This window comes from Pipra filicauda, unplaced genomic scaffold (assembly GCF_003945595.2).
Source record: "Pipra filicauda isolate LSUMZ 115617 unplaced genomic scaffold, ASM394559v2 scaffold46_size3722508_pilon, whole genome shotgun sequence".
NCBI classification, from domain to species: Eukaryota; Metazoa; Chordata; class Aves; order Passeriformes; family Pipridae; genus Pipra; species Pipra filicauda.
Window position 1 is genome coordinate 3,363,012 of NW_024104609.1, and position 17,788 is coordinate 3,380,799.

Below are 17,788 nucleotides of genomic sequence, written 5' to 3' on the forward strand. Positions count from 1 at the left end.
ACCAAGCAAACCAAAAAACTCTTACTTTAAAAGAGGTGTTCCAAAGGAAATAAAAAAAAAGTGTGTAAACTTGATTTAAAAAAAAAAAAAAAAGGCAAAAACCTCTGAAGTAGCTTAAAATTTTTTTCTTTCAAGACTTAGAACAGTCTGATTGGAAGGGACCTGGAGCCTCAGCCAGCATCAGTAAATCCACTGGTGTAACTTCCACGTGTCTTCAAAATGTTCTTTAGAGAGTTCAGAATTTCAAAGATGATATTCAGAAACATCCCCATATCAAAGTATTGGCTGGGACTTAAACTTAGGCTTTCATTAAATTATGTACCTGTATTAGGAAATACAACAGCCCAATCCAAGAGAAAAGGATTTGATTTCCACGGCATCGTTTCAGTAATCACTCGCCTACCTGGCTCCTGGAACAGCTTCTTTTAATACACAAATCTGATTACAGAAAGACACAGTGTTCTCTCCCCCTTCCCAATCTAATTTAAAAAAAAAATAATTTTTCAGCTTATTCATTCTAAATGAAACAAAATTCCACATTCTATAAAATAAAATTATTTTCTTCTCAGCAAACTATTAGCTGGACTTATCTTGGAGCAACCCAACCTATTGACCAGCCCTGCAGGGATCTGTGGCAGTTCAGAGACGAATAAGACTTACATAACCATCACTTTCACATTGTCCTATCACTACTCCTTGGCATTGTTTTTGCCAGCTGTGGTGTTTGCCAAGCCTCAGGGGTCAGAGCAGAGCCCTGGCTCTCAGCAGCACTGGGGCTATGGGGGCTCAGCTCTGCACAGCAGCAGCAACTCGTCCTGCACTGCAGCTGAGATCAAAGAGCCGCTCAAGATTAGAAGAGATTGAACTTGTACTCCAGCCCTTCACTTAAGTGGCTTAGGAAATGTGCAAGTCCGTGATTTATTACAGAAGCTCCTGAATAATCATGAAACCACATAAAGAGGAACCATCACACTCCAGTTTAGCTCCAGTCCTGCCTCCTGCCCAGCTGTCCTCAGCACAAGGCTGGGCCCATTGCCTGCTTCACATCAACAGTCCTTTAACTAAAACTTTGCCCATGGTGAATCTGAAGCATTTGAATTTCAGTTTCAGCCTTCCCCAGAAATGTTTGAAAGAAACAACAGCAGCAACAGAACTCACGTTCACAGTATTGTAGTGGTTACACTCCAGGCCAGTACAAACACCCCCTAAAACTTTTCCCACATCCCTTCCCTGAAAGACACACAGCACCACTTACCAGGCAACACCAACCCAGCTTTCAGAACAGTTCCTCCGTTTCTGGCCTCTATTGCAAACTCAGACCAGCCACGTGACAATTCCAAAACACTTGGAATTCCTTGTAACCTGCCAGGTGTCCAAAATACTGAGGCTAATGGAGCATTAGTGTCACACAGAAGAAAACAGTGACCAAGGCAAGTGCCACAGGGCCAGGTTTTCCTTTCCTGTGGTGTATGACAGCACACTGCTTGGGAAGTCTTCATATACTTCCTTAGGAGCCAAGAAGTTGTTCTCAAAGGGAAAGGTTGTTATATGGCAAGTGAATTTAGCTTGTCAGTAAAAACAAAACACAAAAAGACCCACAAAACCCACACCACACCAGTGCCCACTGTCCTGACACACCACATCATATTCCCATGACTCACTCCACATTGTTCCAGTTGGGTTGGCTCTAATGCCATCAGTGCAGGTAAGGGGAGCAAAGGAAAAGCAGCCCAGCTGTAAGGGGTTAACACTACCGGTTTTGAGAGGACAATCCTGTTAGGCAAGAAGGCGGCAACACACCAGGCTGTGGCATTAGGAAGACTCATGTGAAAAGCAAAAGCTTCTGAGTTTACACAGGCTTTAGAGAGGTCTTCCTCTATGTGGAACAGAGTCTGTTCAGTACAGAACTGCTCCTGGTAGCCATTAACATCCCAAACAAGTACAGCTGTATCCAAGTGCTTCCACTCTGGTTCCAGTCTTTGCTAAATGTCAACAATACACACCAAGAGGGACAAAGCTACAGCACAGTTCCTTTTTATTTTAAGATGTCACTATTAACACACATTAGTCAAGCTATCCTAAGAAATCTCCTGGACACCCAGGGAATCTAAAACCCTCTAAGATTTTATTAGCTCAAGAGACCACCATTAAAAGCTTTGATTTTAGTGTTTATGTACTAGAAGTCTAACAAGCCTGACACTCTGCTCTGCCCCGGTCAGACTAATGTGTGCTTTAGTGACAAGAATCATTTACAAGTCAATAATACATCATGTCATCCCCAGCTTTACTTCTGGAAAGTGCTAAATGGAGTCAATGAACCGTCTATTTACAATTTCAAATCCTAACATATTTACAATAGAAACCAAAAGTATTTAAAACCATTAAATATAGTGTTTAACTCTGCTATATTAGTTTACATGAACACAGCTTAACTCTGGCATCATATTTCCAATACTAATATTTCTGCCAGTAATTTAAGATTCTTTTAAAAAATTGCTATTCCTGGAGGGAAAAAATAAAAGCTTAAAAACCAACCCAAAGCCTCCAGGCATTTCAGAGCCCTGAGGAATTACCCACCCTAGACAGTCTCCAGGTAGAAGTACTGCAGTGTTCAAGAGAGACTTCCAAACTCCAGGCAAGCCTTTAAAACCTAATGCATATGTAAAACATTAAGAGTCAGTAATCCACTGAACAGGTTTACTGGAGTCACTGCTACCATTCGGTTTTTACTAATCCATAGTCAAGAAGGAAACTGCTGTTTTGCTGTTTCTCCCTCCGTTACATTCCCTCCACCCACAGAAAGTGTTTTGTGCACCAGAGTCCAGGAAAGCTAAGTGGGCATCGTCTTCTCTTCTTTGCTGAAGGGCTGCACTGAGCCAGGCTTTACCCAGGACAGGCCAGAAACGTGCATGCTTTTGCAGTGCTGATCTTCTGTCTTCTTCTGGGGAGAACAAAGTTAAAGTTACAATTGTTAGATACCAAAACCCTCTCAAGTTCCTTTCCATCCATTTTACCTTTGGCAAATACAGGCATAAGAGAGGCTTGCACCATTTCCTCTCCTCAAAGGAGACCAGTAAGATGGCTATTGGTTTAATTTCTAGGGATGTGTGTGGCATCTGCAGAACCACCCTGACAATACAGGGGTTTTAATGACTTGGCTCCTGTACTGCTGCCCTATCCTACCCTAAAGTCTAAGAGAGAACCAATTTGCTTGGAGGTCCCAGCCCAGCACCACTGCCCTGCTCTTCTCCAGATTTCTGGGTTCTACAGAAAGAAGAGTCAATCCAAACCCAACCATTCCTGTCCCTAACCTGACACTGTACCTGTACGTACCTGGTGGTGCTGGGTGTGCTGTGGAAGGAACCTCCACCCCACCAGCAGTTGGGAACACAAATTAATGTGGTAAAGCACCAACTGGAGCCTTTGCTAAACCTGGGAGCTTATGCTTTCCAAGAACGATCCTTCCCTTCCCTGAGCATTTATCATGGTTAAATGTTTGAACAGTAAGTATTACCCATCAAATGTTTGTTGTTGTGCAAAAATTTTACTGATTATTGCAACTTAAAAAAAAAAGCTTCAAATTGAGGGAGAAAGATGCAACTTGGAGCATCTGTAGATTTAAAGTAGTTTAAGAGATCAGTAGGTTAGATACCTACTCTAGCTGGTTCAAGAAACAGCTTGCAGGGTTTTTTAAAACACCAGGAACTGTATGGCAACTACATCAAACCTGGAATGATGCACTGAGCTCTAAAAAGTGATAATTACATGTGCAGACTTTGTCATACCTTGGAAAGCCTTTTGCTTGACAAAGTAAATTAAGTCAGCAAGAAAACATAACCTGCACTTCTGCCCCTCCCCATGCTTTGTGCACAAAGGTGACACCGTGTGACAGAACTGCCACAACACGTTGGACAACAGCAGACAAGAGGGATCAGTTAAGCCTGAGCCTGGCAGTGGCACCTGCCTTTCCCACAGGAACCACACCCAGCAAAAGCCACGTGCTCAGCAGGGAACTGGGACAGCACAGCCCTTCCTGGGACACAGCTCTAGAATGGCTCAGCTGTTTCCCAAGGCACAGGAATTACAGGGTAATAAAAAAAGGCTGTAGGAGAATTCAGGAACTTTTTACAGGGAATGTTCTCAGCTACACTAACATTTTGGAACAAATCCCTAAGGCACAGAAGTTGGGCCGTTCCTGCTATCAACAAACAACTCCAGTGACTAAGCACCACGCATACAATAGTTACTAAAGGTGTCAGTTTTCACCTAAAAAGAAGCTAAAATGCATCTCCAAGGAAAAAGGACAAAAGAAAAGTCATTGTTTGCAATCAGCCTCTGAGAGATCATCCTACCCCTTCCATTTCAAGGGCCTTGACCCATTCTTTCTCTTCAGGTCTTTGATTTAAAGGATAAGAAAGAAAGAGGTAGAGAATGAAGGAGAAAAAAGAAGTGTCAAAAGTATTTCTTAAGTTTCATAAGAACATCAAGAAGTCATAATCTGATCAAAATATTTTCCTGTGTGTTCTAGAGCTCTGATGTGATTCTGGCAGTTGGGAGCATTGCCATACTGAGCTTACAGGGAGTTTATTATATTAAGACAAATTTAAAAATCTCACCCATGCCAGAAGACACATAAAGTGAGTTAAAGGTTGCAATGAGGAAGACTGAAGTCTGGACTGACAAAAAAAACCTAAAATTAATTTTTAATTGCAAAACACACCACGGCTTCAGCCAAAGTCAGTAACTAAGGCATTCAGAGGGCATTTCCTCACCAGTCCAGCTAAGACAGCAGCCACCATTTCAGAATCCCTACCAGTGGATTGACTTGTCAGGCCATTCAGTGCAGACTCAGAATTGCTGTGTGCCAGCTCTTGTCACAGAATCAAAGAAGTGATTACAAAAACAGAACAAAAAACCCCACAAAGAGCCCCCATCTCAAAACCAAAGGTGTTTCTCAGGTGAAAGCTCTATGAGCCAATACATTCTTCCTCTGTCAGTAAGAGCACTTTGTGATGGAAGGGACTCAGAACCCTTGGTGAGCTGATGTCTTATCAGAGATCAGCAGCGTTAGAGATGGGAGTGAGGGACTGTGCCTGTGTTGTTTCAGAAACTTTGCAATGAGAAGAAATTGCTGAGGCTTTGATTCAGTAAGGAAAGATCTCTCAACAGAAGAAAGCCAAGAAGCTAGGTTATGCAGAAGTGCTAACAAATACGACAAGTGCAGGACAAGCTAACAGGCAGGCAGCAAACCTCTTCTTTCCCCTTCTTCCCCCCTTCCATCCATAAAAAAAAAAAAATCTGCCAAGTGTGCCAATAGTTGTACTAACAAAGCTTTCTATCTGGCTAAGTGATTAATTGCTTAACCCACTGAAGTTAGAACAGTGACATAACTGCTTCATTAGGAGACAATATTGGTTCCAGCATGCCTGCTGAGCCAAAAGAGGGGTGGAATAAGGTCTGTCTAGTACACAGAGAGACAGAGAACCTTTCTTCCCACATCAGGCAGTAAACCCCTCCTAGAGTGAGAACCTGGACTTTACACATACCTTCTGAGTCAACATCTTCTCTCTAGCTTCATCATGTATAGCTGGATTCCACGGAGAAAAACTATAGAGAAAGTACAGTTAACTCTTACTTGGCATATTTGCAAACCACAGCATAGACAGAGCAGAAAGCAGTGATTTTCCCTAGTTCAGCTTGTTGAATTTCAAGTAAACCGTGAGTTTTCAGTGTTAAAACATACAGTTAAGAATTAAATTAACATTGTCATGGTTCCATTCAACAATATATGTTTAGGTTTACATTTCTGTATGTAATCAGAACTGGCAATTCAGCATGTGCTAATCAAAACATTACTCATATTCACCATGAAGCTGTCTGTTCCATCCCCCAAGCTTTTCAAAGACAGACCAAATCTACAGTCAGACAAACTGAGTTCAGGAAAGCCAAGAAGCAGTACCTATTTCATGAGCATTTCTGCTTGAGGGAGGTAGGTGTTTTGGAGCTTTTTGTTTGTTCTGAGTTTTTTACTAAATCTTAGTTGCTTAGTGAAAGAACAGTAAACACAAGTGTCTGATTACATTTAAGATTCACAGAATCAGAATCACAGAACGACTGAGGTTGGAACAGACCTGTGGAGATCATCAAGTCCAACCTCCCTCACCTAGAACAGGTTGCACAGGATTGTGTCCAGGGAAGTTTTGAATATCTCCAGAGGCAAAGACTCCACAGCCTCTCTGGGCAGCCTGTTCCAGAGCTCTGTCACCCTCACAGTAAAGAGGTTTTTCCTTATATTCAGATGGGAGTTCCTGTGTTTCAGTTTGTGCCTGTCACTCCTTGTCCCATCACTGGGCACCACTGAAAAGAGCCTGGTCTCCTGCTTTTGATACTCGCAGATATTTCTATGCATTGTTTAGGTCCTCTCTCAGACATCTCTTCTGAAGGCTGAACAGGTCCAGCTCCCTAGGCCTTCATAGGAGAGATGTTCCAGTCCCTTAATCATCTTTGTTGCCTCCTCTGGACCTGCTCCAGGAGCTCCATGTCTCTCCTGTCCTGAGGAGCCCAGAGCTGGACACAGCACTCCAGATGTGCCTCACTAGGGCTGAGTAGAGGGGCAGGAGCACCTCCCTTGACCTGCTAGCAATGCTCTTCCTAATGTTCCCAGGATCCCATTGGCCTTCTTGGCCACAGGGGCACAGTGATGGCTCATGGACAGCTTGTTGTCCACTGGGACTTCACTCAATGTTAAACAGAGGGAAATTAGGGTTGGAATATTCAAAGCATTACTATGAGTGTAAGAATAACCAGGTCAGTCAGCTTGGCAGAGAAAGGCTGCCATCAGCAACCACACCAAAACTTGCTCTCAAAGCACTAGGACATTAGGGTGAAACATTAGGGTGAATTTGTTGAAGTACTCACATGATTGCATAGGGGTCCTCTATTTTGGGTTGATCAAATAAATGACTACTGCACAGTTTGACACTGTCCACCACTTTACTTTTGAACAACTGAATATCCTTTTCATACCTGAAAGACAGAAGTAAGTAACATTAGACTTCGCCCCAGAAGCACACGCTGACTTGACAAAGCCCCAGCTTGAGTTCTTAATGCAATCAAGTCTGGAGGCAGAGACTATGAGCAGAGAGACAGCGTTACAAACCTTGTTTCTGCAAGTCAATGCAAAAACCTCCTGAGACCAGGTCTATACACATGGAAGATACTTACAGCACTGCAGCCTCAGGGTTCAGAGGACTAGTTGTATCAATCTTGTAGAAGACTCTGCGAGCATACATTAACACTTGCCATATGTGATTATGATTTCGCCTAAAAAGAACAAAAACACAATGAAGAAAGGAACAAACTCCCCAAGTTTACACATCAATATGTTACCACTAACCTCCATTTTGCAAATGCTCTTTTTACATCCAGTTCACCAGATAAAGGGTCCACTAGCGGGTGGAAGACGGGCAGATCAAACACCAAGCGCTGCATTAGAAAAAAGCAATTCTTTATGACACCTTCAATCCTAATGCCAACAGCCCTGGGTGAAGGTCAGTCAGAGCTTTCAAATACTAATTCATTGTTACTGTATAAAAAGAAAGCAATGCCAGTGATTTGTACCAGCTGTGAAACTGTAACCCAACACACCTGTGTTACATGTAGGGTCTTGTCCTCTCTCACATGCTATCACCAAATCAGGAAACTAATCTAGTTAACTGCACAGGCACCAGTGCCAACACAGGTAATAATATCAGATAAGATCAGATTAAAGGAGTTTTTCTGGTTTAACTATTTGTGACTGAGAGCTTTTTACATACTTGAGCTACAGTAAATTTTTTTTATCCTGTACATTTTTAATTAAACTGTGCAGTGACACCACAGTGTCTTCAGCCCTGTACAGCTAATTTCCTCCAGTGTTAATACATCCTTCCAAGAGGAAACTTAGGTTCAAGGGGAAGGTTCTAAAGCCCTCTTCTAGCAAAAGAATGACGGCTGGCGAGAGATACTAAAGTCCAACCTTTAAAAGAAACTGTTTCTTACTAATTCTGTCCTTTTAAAGATGATAGCTTTACACAAAACTTGATACTGAGCAGACAGACAACTTCCTGAGATAGCAATTTGTTCTCAGCTACAGCAGTTATGTACACCTCCCCCAAATCTTCCTCTTAAAGAAATCTGGCCAAGAGGGTCAGCTGCTCCGCTCTGGAAAGTCACACTACCACAAAATAACTTTTTTATTTTTTAATTGGTCGAAAAACTTTAAAACTTTTCACTAAAGAGAAAAAGAGAAAGCAGAGATGGAAGGTAACATCATACTACCTATGTCCTCCCTTTGTTTCACTACCTTCTCCTGAAGTTCTTTTAGTTCTTTGTTTCAATGTAACTTAGAAGAGACAAGCAAGAACTCCTACAGCAAGCACAGAGCAGGTGTCTGGATTTGATGTTCCATTATATTGCTACTCAGAATTTGGATACCTCTAAGTGTTTCAGTGTGAACTTTCTGCTGAGGAAGTAGCAAATCAAGAGCTGAAGTAAAGAACTGGTTGATTACTTAACACTCTACTGCAGCTGAACTCAGGAAGTTCACTCTACACCAGGCTTAGTAATCAGAGTAACACGATTCCACACAGATGTTAGCAAATATGGACGAGACATTGCAAGTGAGCCCAGCCAACTGAACAAAATTAGTTCAAGGAAAAGAGAAGCTAATTGGTATATCAGCTTTAACAGAGAGCCACACTTAAACCACCAGAAAAAAGAAAAACTCAATACACACAACCACTTACCGGGCAGTCTCCATCTGGGTAATTATCAGGAATATAGACAGTGAATTTAAACACACCATCCTGGTAGAGCCCATGTCTTATGAATATTACACCAAACCACACTGCAAGTGAGAAAGTTTGCTTGAGTGAAAGAATTTATAGATACATAAACATAAAAAAAAAAGTTAAAAGTTAAGTTTAAACTTACTTAACGCTGATCGGTAGGACGGCTGCACGTACACGCCTGGCAACTTCTGCTTCACAACCAAGGTACTGCAATTAGAGCCAGCACTCAGAGGAGCTCCACAACTACACTGACAGCAGCAAACCCAGAACCACCCACAGCTTAACAGGGGCTTCTTCCACAGACCTACTCTCAATTCCCAAGGGCAGGCTGCTCACTGAAGGAGGTGGCAGAAAACTAGTGAAAACACATTCTTTCCCCCTTGCTTTTCCCACCCCCCCACTGAGTTATTAACAGAAAACACCATTTCTCTTGATAAAATAGAGAAATAGAAATAAATTCTTCACCCAGTAGATGCATTTAATGCATGACAGTACAAAATTTTACAACTTTATACTGAGTCCCCAGTTTCAAAGTAAGGAAGAAAAGAAATTCAATTAAATAATCTTGAACACAGATTTGCAGTCAATTGCAGTTATTGCTGAAGTGTGACCAAATTTAACCTCAATTTTAAACAAGTTAGTGTCATGTAAAACTGAATAGCTATGCTGAAGGTCAAACTGAAATTATACTGACAATGGACAAAACAAAAAACCCAAATTTTTAATTTAATGGGTTTTCCAGTTACTTGGCATATGGCTCCATTAAATTGGATTCTGCATGCTTTCACAAATAAACAACAATCCTAAAGTGAAATATTAACAGTTCTCTGCTTACAATTTCCACAATATCGGTTATTATTTCCCTAATAATGAATTTGTTAAACTACAGGAGTTTACATTATGGTACCAAGAAAAACATCTTTCTTGAATTAAGAAGTCAGGGTCAGTACCTTGAAAAAGAGATAAATGTCTTGAGAGTTCTCACTTTCAACTTAACAGTTAAATGCAAGAACTGAGACTTAGTGTTGCATAAAGGACTCCAGGGATTTCATTCCAAAAGGCAGTACATACTTGAGAATGCAGTATGTCTAGTACAGAGGAAGTCCCTTCAGCTTTGTAGCACTAACCAGTTATATAACTGGAAAGTTTTGAGGACAAACTGAGATTTTTATGCTCCCACAGAAGTCTACAAATCACTAGACTGGGTCAAATGCAACTGCTCCAATAAAGCTATTTAATCTCCTCAACTCCTCCCTCACAAGTTTCACTTAAATATCACCAAAAGACAGGAATATATTCTTCCTAACATCCACTTGATCAGCTGTATCAGGCAGCATTCAAGTGTTCCATGTAACAACTGAAGGAAGCTCCCATATCCTGACTCCATCAGACAGTACCATACATTCATAACCATCTCCCCACTCGCTATCTGCTTGCTCCTATTTCAATACTTGTTTCAAATATTTGGTATTCCCGATCAAAAAGCTGTTAGGATAACTGGTCAGGACACAAAAACTCACAAAGTGTCTACTTCAGCATTGAGAAATGCAATCATTCAGGGAATGACATCTAAAACCACCCCTTAAAATCTTATTTTCTTCTCCCTTTCTGTCTCAAGAGATTGAGACTGCTGCTCCAGAAAAAGAACTTTCCACTACTGAAGTTTTAACACCTCCTTCAAGGACTATGGCAGAGACAGCATGCAAGAACTAGGTCCCTGCAGGGGAAACCTGCAGGGTTTTTTTTCCCCACTGAAGCACAAGCCCAGTGACCTAAAATAAGACAAAAAAAAGAAGTGAAAGCCTACAATTCTGCAAGAAGAGAATACTCCAGATAAAAAGGCCCGTAAGAAGCATGTGTTCCATTTGTGGACTGGGATGATGCAGCAGGTGAAGCAGGCTTGGTTATTGGCACAGCATTCTTTGGAATAGAAGGCAACTGTTTCTTTGTAGAGGCTCGCAGAGGACTGGTTCGCAGCTCTCCACTCAAAGTTTTCTCTTCAGCATCCGGTCTCTGTTAAATTAAAGGAGAACCACAATATCACAGGCTGTATTTCATAAACATTTAACATACATTAACACAGGTTTAAACCCGACTTTGCTAATTACAAGTTAGTCCATTGAAATGTATCTAGGGTTTTGGTGTTCTATTGCTTGGAGCCGGGGGTGGGTAGATGTCTCTTTGCATTTTGATTTTAAATAGATTTTTATTCAATTAAAGCCAACCTACAAGCACAAAAGTATTCAATGATGGATAGGAAATCTGCAGATTAGGACAAATGCTTAAGGAGGCTTACATTTATTTAGAACCTGAAACCAGACAGTATATAACATCAGCTTAGAAGTCAATCTATTTCTAGCACCCAGTGCATCAAGATAAATCATTTCTACTGACAGGCATCCCAACATTGCAGACTTCAAAGACTCTTTAAAAGTAGTGTAGTAAAACTGAGATGAAAAAAGAAAGTTTCACATATTTCACTTTCTGCTTGTGTTTAAGACATCAACATTCCACTTGGAACTGATCCTATGGCCCACTCCCTGTGTGAGAATCACCACTTGGCAGTGATATCAAGTTTAAATAGTTTCACTGTAGGGAACCTTTTCATGTCTTTACTGTCTTTCCTTAAAAGAAAAAAACAAACCACTGCCCACAAACACTGCACCACGTACAGACCCCAAGATCATTCTGTAGACTGCAAGACAAACCTGCAGGCTACAGACTTGTGCTTAGGCTCTGTGTGGTGACTAAAGGAATTATTTAAGCTACAGCGTTTTGAAGCACCTGAGACTTGTACTAGTAACAATACCTATGTCACAAGCATTAGCAATAAATTTATATAATTTGCCCTAGTACTGAACACCTGAGAAGTGATCAGCCCTAGAACTATCCTGCTTTTATTACTGCTACAACCTAAAGCAGCAATAGCACTCTGGAGGCACAATTTTGTCAAGGCTCACTGCACATGAAATACCTGGCTAAGCTCTACATAAGACAGTAAACAAATGCCCTAAGAAAAAAGTGATTCAGCCACTTGAACGAGTTTGTTTCATGTTTCCTACTCAAAGATAAGAAAAGTCAACAAATTCTGGAGTAGACTCTTTCCACAGGCACATTCCAGTTAATGTAGCTCAAAGCTAATTTATACCAGTTAGTGATCACAACCCTCGGGATAAACACACACACTATTTGCAGATCACCTGATGGTTCTTTCCAGAACTGCTGCCACCCCTCACAGCATGACAACACTTCATGGCATCCACTCATTACATACCTTGCGCACAGAACCTGTAGACATGCTCCAGAAAGTGTTCATAACGTGTATTTCAAATAAAGGGCTGAAACTTTTCAGTGTCTTCAGAGTGTCCTCAGGCCTTTCTGATTTACACCCTAAAAGTACACAGAATGAATATGCATTTTAACAGATAAACAGGACTCGACATATAAATAGGATCCAGATCTCATTCTGCAGCCAGCATTATATTTCTGTAACTTCAGAAAAAAACTTCATGTAGTTAAGACCAACAATAGCCAAAAGTGCCTAAGCTCTCTCATGTTAGACTCCAGAACAGTAATATGTCTATTTTTGTGTGTGAATCCCTGCCCTCTTTCTGCTACAAACACATTCTACATTCTGCATTCCACATTTGTCTTGCCAACAATTAAAAAAAAAAAAAAGATATCTGTTGGCTCAGCAGAGTCAGGAAAGATCCTCTACACGTGCAAATATTAAAAAATTATCACCTCACCACATCAGTCCAGCCCCAGACATCACTATGAGAAAGCCATCAAGTGCTGCCCCTCACATACACTGTTGACTTTGCACATTTCTGAAGTGCCCCACTTTGAGAAGTTTCCTGACATTCCCAGTGACAGGGATGATCCTCCCATTGAGTTCCATCCTCCCATTGAGTTCCATCGTGTATGTGTCATTTTGTTTTCGTCTGCATTGGAACATCACCAGGAATAGACAAAGCCACAGAACACAGAAGTTTTTCTGTAGCTTATTCAATGGTTTCATTACAAGCACTAAGGCTTAGCGTTCCTTAGATCAGCAGTTCAATAACAAGGACTTCAGCAATATTTGGGAGTTTCAGTGTGTCATCTGCTGTCTATGTCCTTGTTTTTCTTGCTTTCCTTTTTTTTTTTTAAAGTCGTGCTGTTGCTTGTGCAAGAACTTTCATCTACAGCACCTCTTGCCTAGCATAGCCTATTCCCTCCACTATTTTTTCCCCTCCAGTTCTCCTACTTTCCCTCCTCATCCCACCTTCCCATTTTTGATTCCATTAACAAAGATTTTGATGCAATTCACTTTACTCAATTTCTTTAATATGGAGTTGTACAACATTGACCAAGGCAATTAATGGGATGTAAGAGAGACAGAGCCAATGCCACAGGCTTCTACTGTGGTCAACACTACATTTTCCTATAGTAAGCAAGGCAGCATCTGTTCACCATTGGTTTGATCCGTTTATAAAGAAAAATATTAATGTTATGACCAAAGTCTTTCTAAAAGTAAAATAAATGCCAATCCTGTTAAAATTTAGAAAAAAAAATATGCAGACGATTTATCAAAAGAAAACCTAGGAATGGCAAATATTTAAAAGAAACATTAATATCTAATCATAGATAGCTTTCTAGGCTGTGTAGCAGCCAAGCATTCAAAAAATGCAACACCTTTCAGAAAAGTGTTGAAAAAGAATTAATTTCCCCAACCAAAAATCATCTCAGACATTCCAGTATACACGATTCCTCCGGGTATTTTCCTGCTTCAGCAGCCAGAGTCTCATATCATTCTGAGCCACTGAAAACAGAAAGCCAAAGCATGGCTACTGCACTGGCATGCCCTGTGATAGCAGGCAGAAGGTGTTTTCACTTTTCCCCATCTCTTGTCTGGAAAGCAGAGTCATGCCAGAGGGCTATGCCACAGGCCTTTTCCATCAAACCCAGCCAGACTAAGACAACAAGACGCTGGACTAGGAAGGTACGAGACATTTCCTCAGGAAACTCCGGCGTAACCAGAGGGTGGAGGAACTGACGCACAAAGAGCACCTGAGTGCCTGGGCTCTGACAAGAGAGAAGAGTGCTGGAAGCTGAGGTATAGGTTGGAAGACAATTAGCTGGAATCTGGAGTGATTATGGGGTTGGAGCGGGATTATTTTCGTTCTCTGTTTGTTTTGGGCTGGTGTTTTTTTACGACTGGGTACTATAAATTGCATTATCCCGGAACCAGAGATGTAAGAACAGGAGTTGAACAGGACAAAGAATAATGTGTACATAAAAACCAGCCAAATCTATTCCCAGTGAAACAGGGAACTGTTCCAGAAGCTTGGCAACTGGTGCTAGATGGAGTTCAGTTACCGGATCCACCTTATCAAGATGCCTACTAACAGGCTACTAAGGGCAAACAAAAGGTTATTTTAGTTCCAGTTAAACTACAGAATAACTTTCAGAGGTTCTCATGCACATTCATCTTTTATCCGTTTGCTTGCCAGTAATAAGTCATATATGGTATTGTCCTAAACTTATTGTTAAACTGTTTCCACTCTCATTCACCTATAAAAATACTGTTTATGATGGAGAACTAATAACCTCAGAGGACCAGCTTCCCAGAGAATGGCCTTTCAAAGCCTTTTAAGGTGTTTTAAGAGTTTATTTCTAATCCCAGTCACTCCTTCTAGTTATGCTATGTGGAAGTAGAGAACAGAAGCCCTAAAGGAGACTTATCCACAACTGCTTATGCTCTCTAGTATCTTCACAATTTACTACCCATCATTAATCACAAAAATGACTAAAACAAGTATGAAAGATAATAAGCCAGTAACAGCACATTTAAGTTGGACTGCCTATCCTACTTCTCACTATGTCTACAGCACACAGAGGAGAGCCAAGTCCCCGTATCATTAATGGAATTTCTAGGCAGTTTAGTCATTTAGCCTTACACAGGGCTCAGTGTCTATCACAAGGCACCCACCATTATGGCACCTTATGGTGTTGTGACTACTGAAGCCACCAGCTTCCCAAAAGAATTCAATACACTCTCCTCATTTATGAGAAGGGAATAAAAACATTCAAAATCATCCCCCTCTCTCATTTCACACTGTCAACATTCAGAGCACCTCATCCAAGAAGAGGTTTGATAGTGTGCCACTCTGTAGTACATTCTACTAATTTTTCCTACTTTAAGAATAGCAAGTAACAACAACCCTCCTGAGCTGTCCTCCTCCCACGGGCTTTTTACGGCTATCTCCTCCTCTAGTGTTCTCACTCTAGTTCCAACAGCAATTAAAAAAAGGCAGAACACAAACCTGTGAAGAAGCATTACTTCAAATGCTGCTTCTTGGAAAGGCCTTTTAACTTCTATACAGCACCACATTGCTGAGGTCCTTTCACATCAGGACCAAAAGCCACCTGCTGCCAGGCACAAACCCATGTCCACACTCTCCAGGTGCACAATAAACAAGAGCAGTCAGAGCAAGTGTAAACTCCTCTGGTACTTCAACAGCACTCTAAAATACTTCAAAAACCCAAAGTTGTCACTAATGAAAACTTAGAATTTACTTTGCTTTTGCACCTTTTTCTCCTGTACACTAAGTATTCTCATTAAAGATCTCTTATTTTACCTACTGTCAGAGTAGATGTCATATTTTTCTCCTGTCACCAACAGAGTTATCAGATCAAATGCAACACTAAAGCAATTTGACAAAAAACTTTATCTGCCTGGAACAGAGCACTCTTCTGAAGATTTTCTGGAAACATCAACAAATTAACGGGAGCCACTCCTACACCTAGGAACAAACTGAGCTACTTCGGCAGAGCACCAGAGAACAATGAGTGTTGGACACATAGTGTTACGTGCTTGCCCAGCAACTGTAGCTGACAGCTTACACTAAAACTTATTTCTCCTCAGCACAGCCACTCCTGATCCTCCCTGGACCCAAGGACCTCTCGCCTAGACCTTAACCTGCCGGACAGCGCGGGAGCCGCAGGTGGCGGAGCACAGGAACACTGACCAGCAGAGCCTGTTCGCCAACTCGTCCTCCAGGGGCGGGTTACACCTTCCACACCAACACCTGCTGCTACGAGGTGCAGCATTCCTTAACACGTTTCTCTAGGAAATTGCAGCCTACGCCAACGGAACCAGACCTGAAGGACACAGGGGGATGTCCGGCCGAGTCCTACGGGGCGGCGGGTCGCAGAGGGAGGGACCTGCCAGCCGGGTCACGGGAGGGCAGCAGCAGCCCTGCCCCCGGCCGGTGCCAGCGGCGTTCCCCGCCGAGGCCGCGGCCGTGCCCTGTGACGGGCGGAGGGTCGGAGGCCGCCGGGCCCGGCCCCGCGGTGTGTCCCCAGGCCAGACCCCGCGGAACACCGTCGTCCGGGCGGGGCCGTGGCTCCCAACGGGCCCAGCGGGCGGCGCGGCCCCTCCCGGACACCGGTGCCGGTGTCGGGTCCGCCAGTGCCGCCGCCCCCGAGCTCGGCGGGGCTGCCCGCGCCCCCCCCGCCCCGCAGAGACGGTGCCCCCGCGCCCACCGCCGCCGTTCCGCCCTGGAGGGCCGTGCCGGGCGCTGTGGCCCCGCTCACTCACCCGCCGAGGCTCCGCCACTCACCCGCCGAGGCTCCGCCGCTCCCCCGCGCGGCCCAGGCCCCGCCGCCGCCGCTGCCGCCGCTCCCGCTACCCCCGGCACAGCCCCATTTACCGCCCGCCCCTCGGGCCGCACATCCGGGCCGGCCCCCCCCGCCGCCAATCGCCGCCCGGCGCTCCCGGGCCGGCCCCGCGGGGCGGGCGGCGGGGCCGGGGCCGCCACTCAGCGCTCGGACCGGGCCGTGACGCGGCGGGGCCGCCCCGGGCCCGTCATGGCAGGGGCCGGGCGGGGGCGGGGGCGGCCGCCCCACGGGTCGCGATTGGTCCTCGTGCCTGTCCGTCTCGAGTGGGCGGGCCAATGGCGCCGTGAGAAGCACTTGTCACTCTCCCGGCAGGAGAAACTGCCGGGGGCGGAGCTCAGAACAACGGACGGCTCTCACTGGCCGGTGGGCGCACGGGGACGCGCGCGATTGGCCCGAGCCGCCGCTCGTGGGCGGGGCCTGCGGGCCCGTCCGTGCCCGCGCTGGGTCCGAGTGCGGCCCCGCGGGAGCGGCGGGAGCGGGGCCGGGATAATGGGAATGGCCTGGGGACGGTCGGGGGACGCGCTCCGGCACCGAGCAATCAGGGGCAGCGGGACAGCGGCCACCCTGCGATGCGCTGCCGCTCGGTGAATAAATAGCGTGCCCAGAGGCAGCGGCGCAGCCCCAGTCCAGTTTTGCAGCCAGCGCTGCCTGTGTGCGCCGAGAGCTCCGTCCTCCTGCTAGTGGTGACTTCATCAGTCGCGGACTTTTACCACCTTGTTTAGCAGGCTTCTAAAAATTGGCATTTTACAGGACAGCTGGATTTTTTTTTTTTACAGAATCACAGGATGTGTGAGGTTAGAAGGGACCACAGTGGTCACCTCGTCCAAAATCCCTGCTTTAATAGGGTATTCCTAGAGCACATGGCACAGCATTGTGTCCAGATGGTTCTGGAATATCTCCAGTGAGGGAGACTCCACACCCTCTCTGGACAATCTGTTCAATGCTCGGTCACTGCACAGGAAAGTTCTTCCTCATGCTCAGGTGGAACTTCCTGGGCATCAGTGTCTGCCCGTGGCTTCTTGTCTCATTGCTGGGCACCACCGAGCAGAGCCTGGTCCAGCCCCCTTTCAGATGCTGATAGACATTGATGAGGTCCTGTCTCAGCCGTCTCCTCTCGAGGCTGAACAGACCCAGCTCCCTCAGCTTTTCCTCATAAGAGAGATGTTCCAGTCCCTTCATCATCTTCATAGCCCTCCACTGGACTCGCTCCAGGAGCTCCATGTTTCCCCTGTCCTGAGGAGCCCAGAACTGGGCACAGTCCAGATGGGCCTCACTAGCTGAGTAGAACAACC

The 17,788-nt window shown here is 44.3% G+C and overlaps 1 protein-coding gene across 2 annotated transcripts; it reads right to left on the reverse strand.

Annotated features, from left to right (window-relative positions):
- Window positions 1–2,018: 2,018 nt before the first annotated feature.
- LOC113994427 (AKT interacting protein) lies at window positions 2,019–16,789 on the reverse strand. Of its 2 annotated transcripts, XM_027733461.2 has the most exons (11): window positions 16,644–16,789; window positions 16,439–16,466; window positions 12,106–12,221; window positions 10,639–10,844; window positions 8,974–9,038; window positions 8,787–8,887; window positions 7,397–7,485; window positions 7,225–7,323; window positions 6,919–7,026; window positions 5,547–5,607; window positions 2,019–2,941 (listed from the first exon to the last, which is right to left on the reverse strand). In XM_027733461.2, exons 3-11 carry the CDS (start codon window positions 12,145–12,147, stop codon window positions 2,831–2,833), a joined length of 882 nt encoding a protein of 293 aa, XP_027589262.1. In that variant the 5' UTR covers window positions 12,148–12,221; window positions 16,439–16,466; window positions 16,644–16,789; the 3' UTR covers window positions 2,019–2,830. The 2 variants fall into 2 exon arrangements, with proteins under 2 accessions (XP_027589262.1, XP_027589255.1); XM_027733454.2 differs by lacking the exon at window positions 16,644–16,789 and having other exon boundaries at window positions 2,019–2,938; window positions 16,439–16,464.
- Window positions 16,790–17,788: the final 999 nt, after the last annotated feature.

Excerpts from the sequence above, each read along its gene's own strand:
- LOC113994427 (XM_027733461.2), bottom strand. The coding sequence starts at position 12,147 with ATGAACACTTTCTGGAGCATGTCTACAGGTTCTGTGCGCAAG. Across the intron at positions 9,039-10,638 it reads TATTCTCTTCTTGCAGAATT|TACCTTGGTTGTGAAGCAGA; the intron begins GTAGGCTTTCAC and ends CTCTAATTGCAG. Across the intron at positions 2,942-5,546 it reads AGAAGATGTTGACTCAGAAG|AAGAAGACAGAAGATCAGCA; the intron begins GTATGTGTAAAG and ends TGTTCTCCCCAG.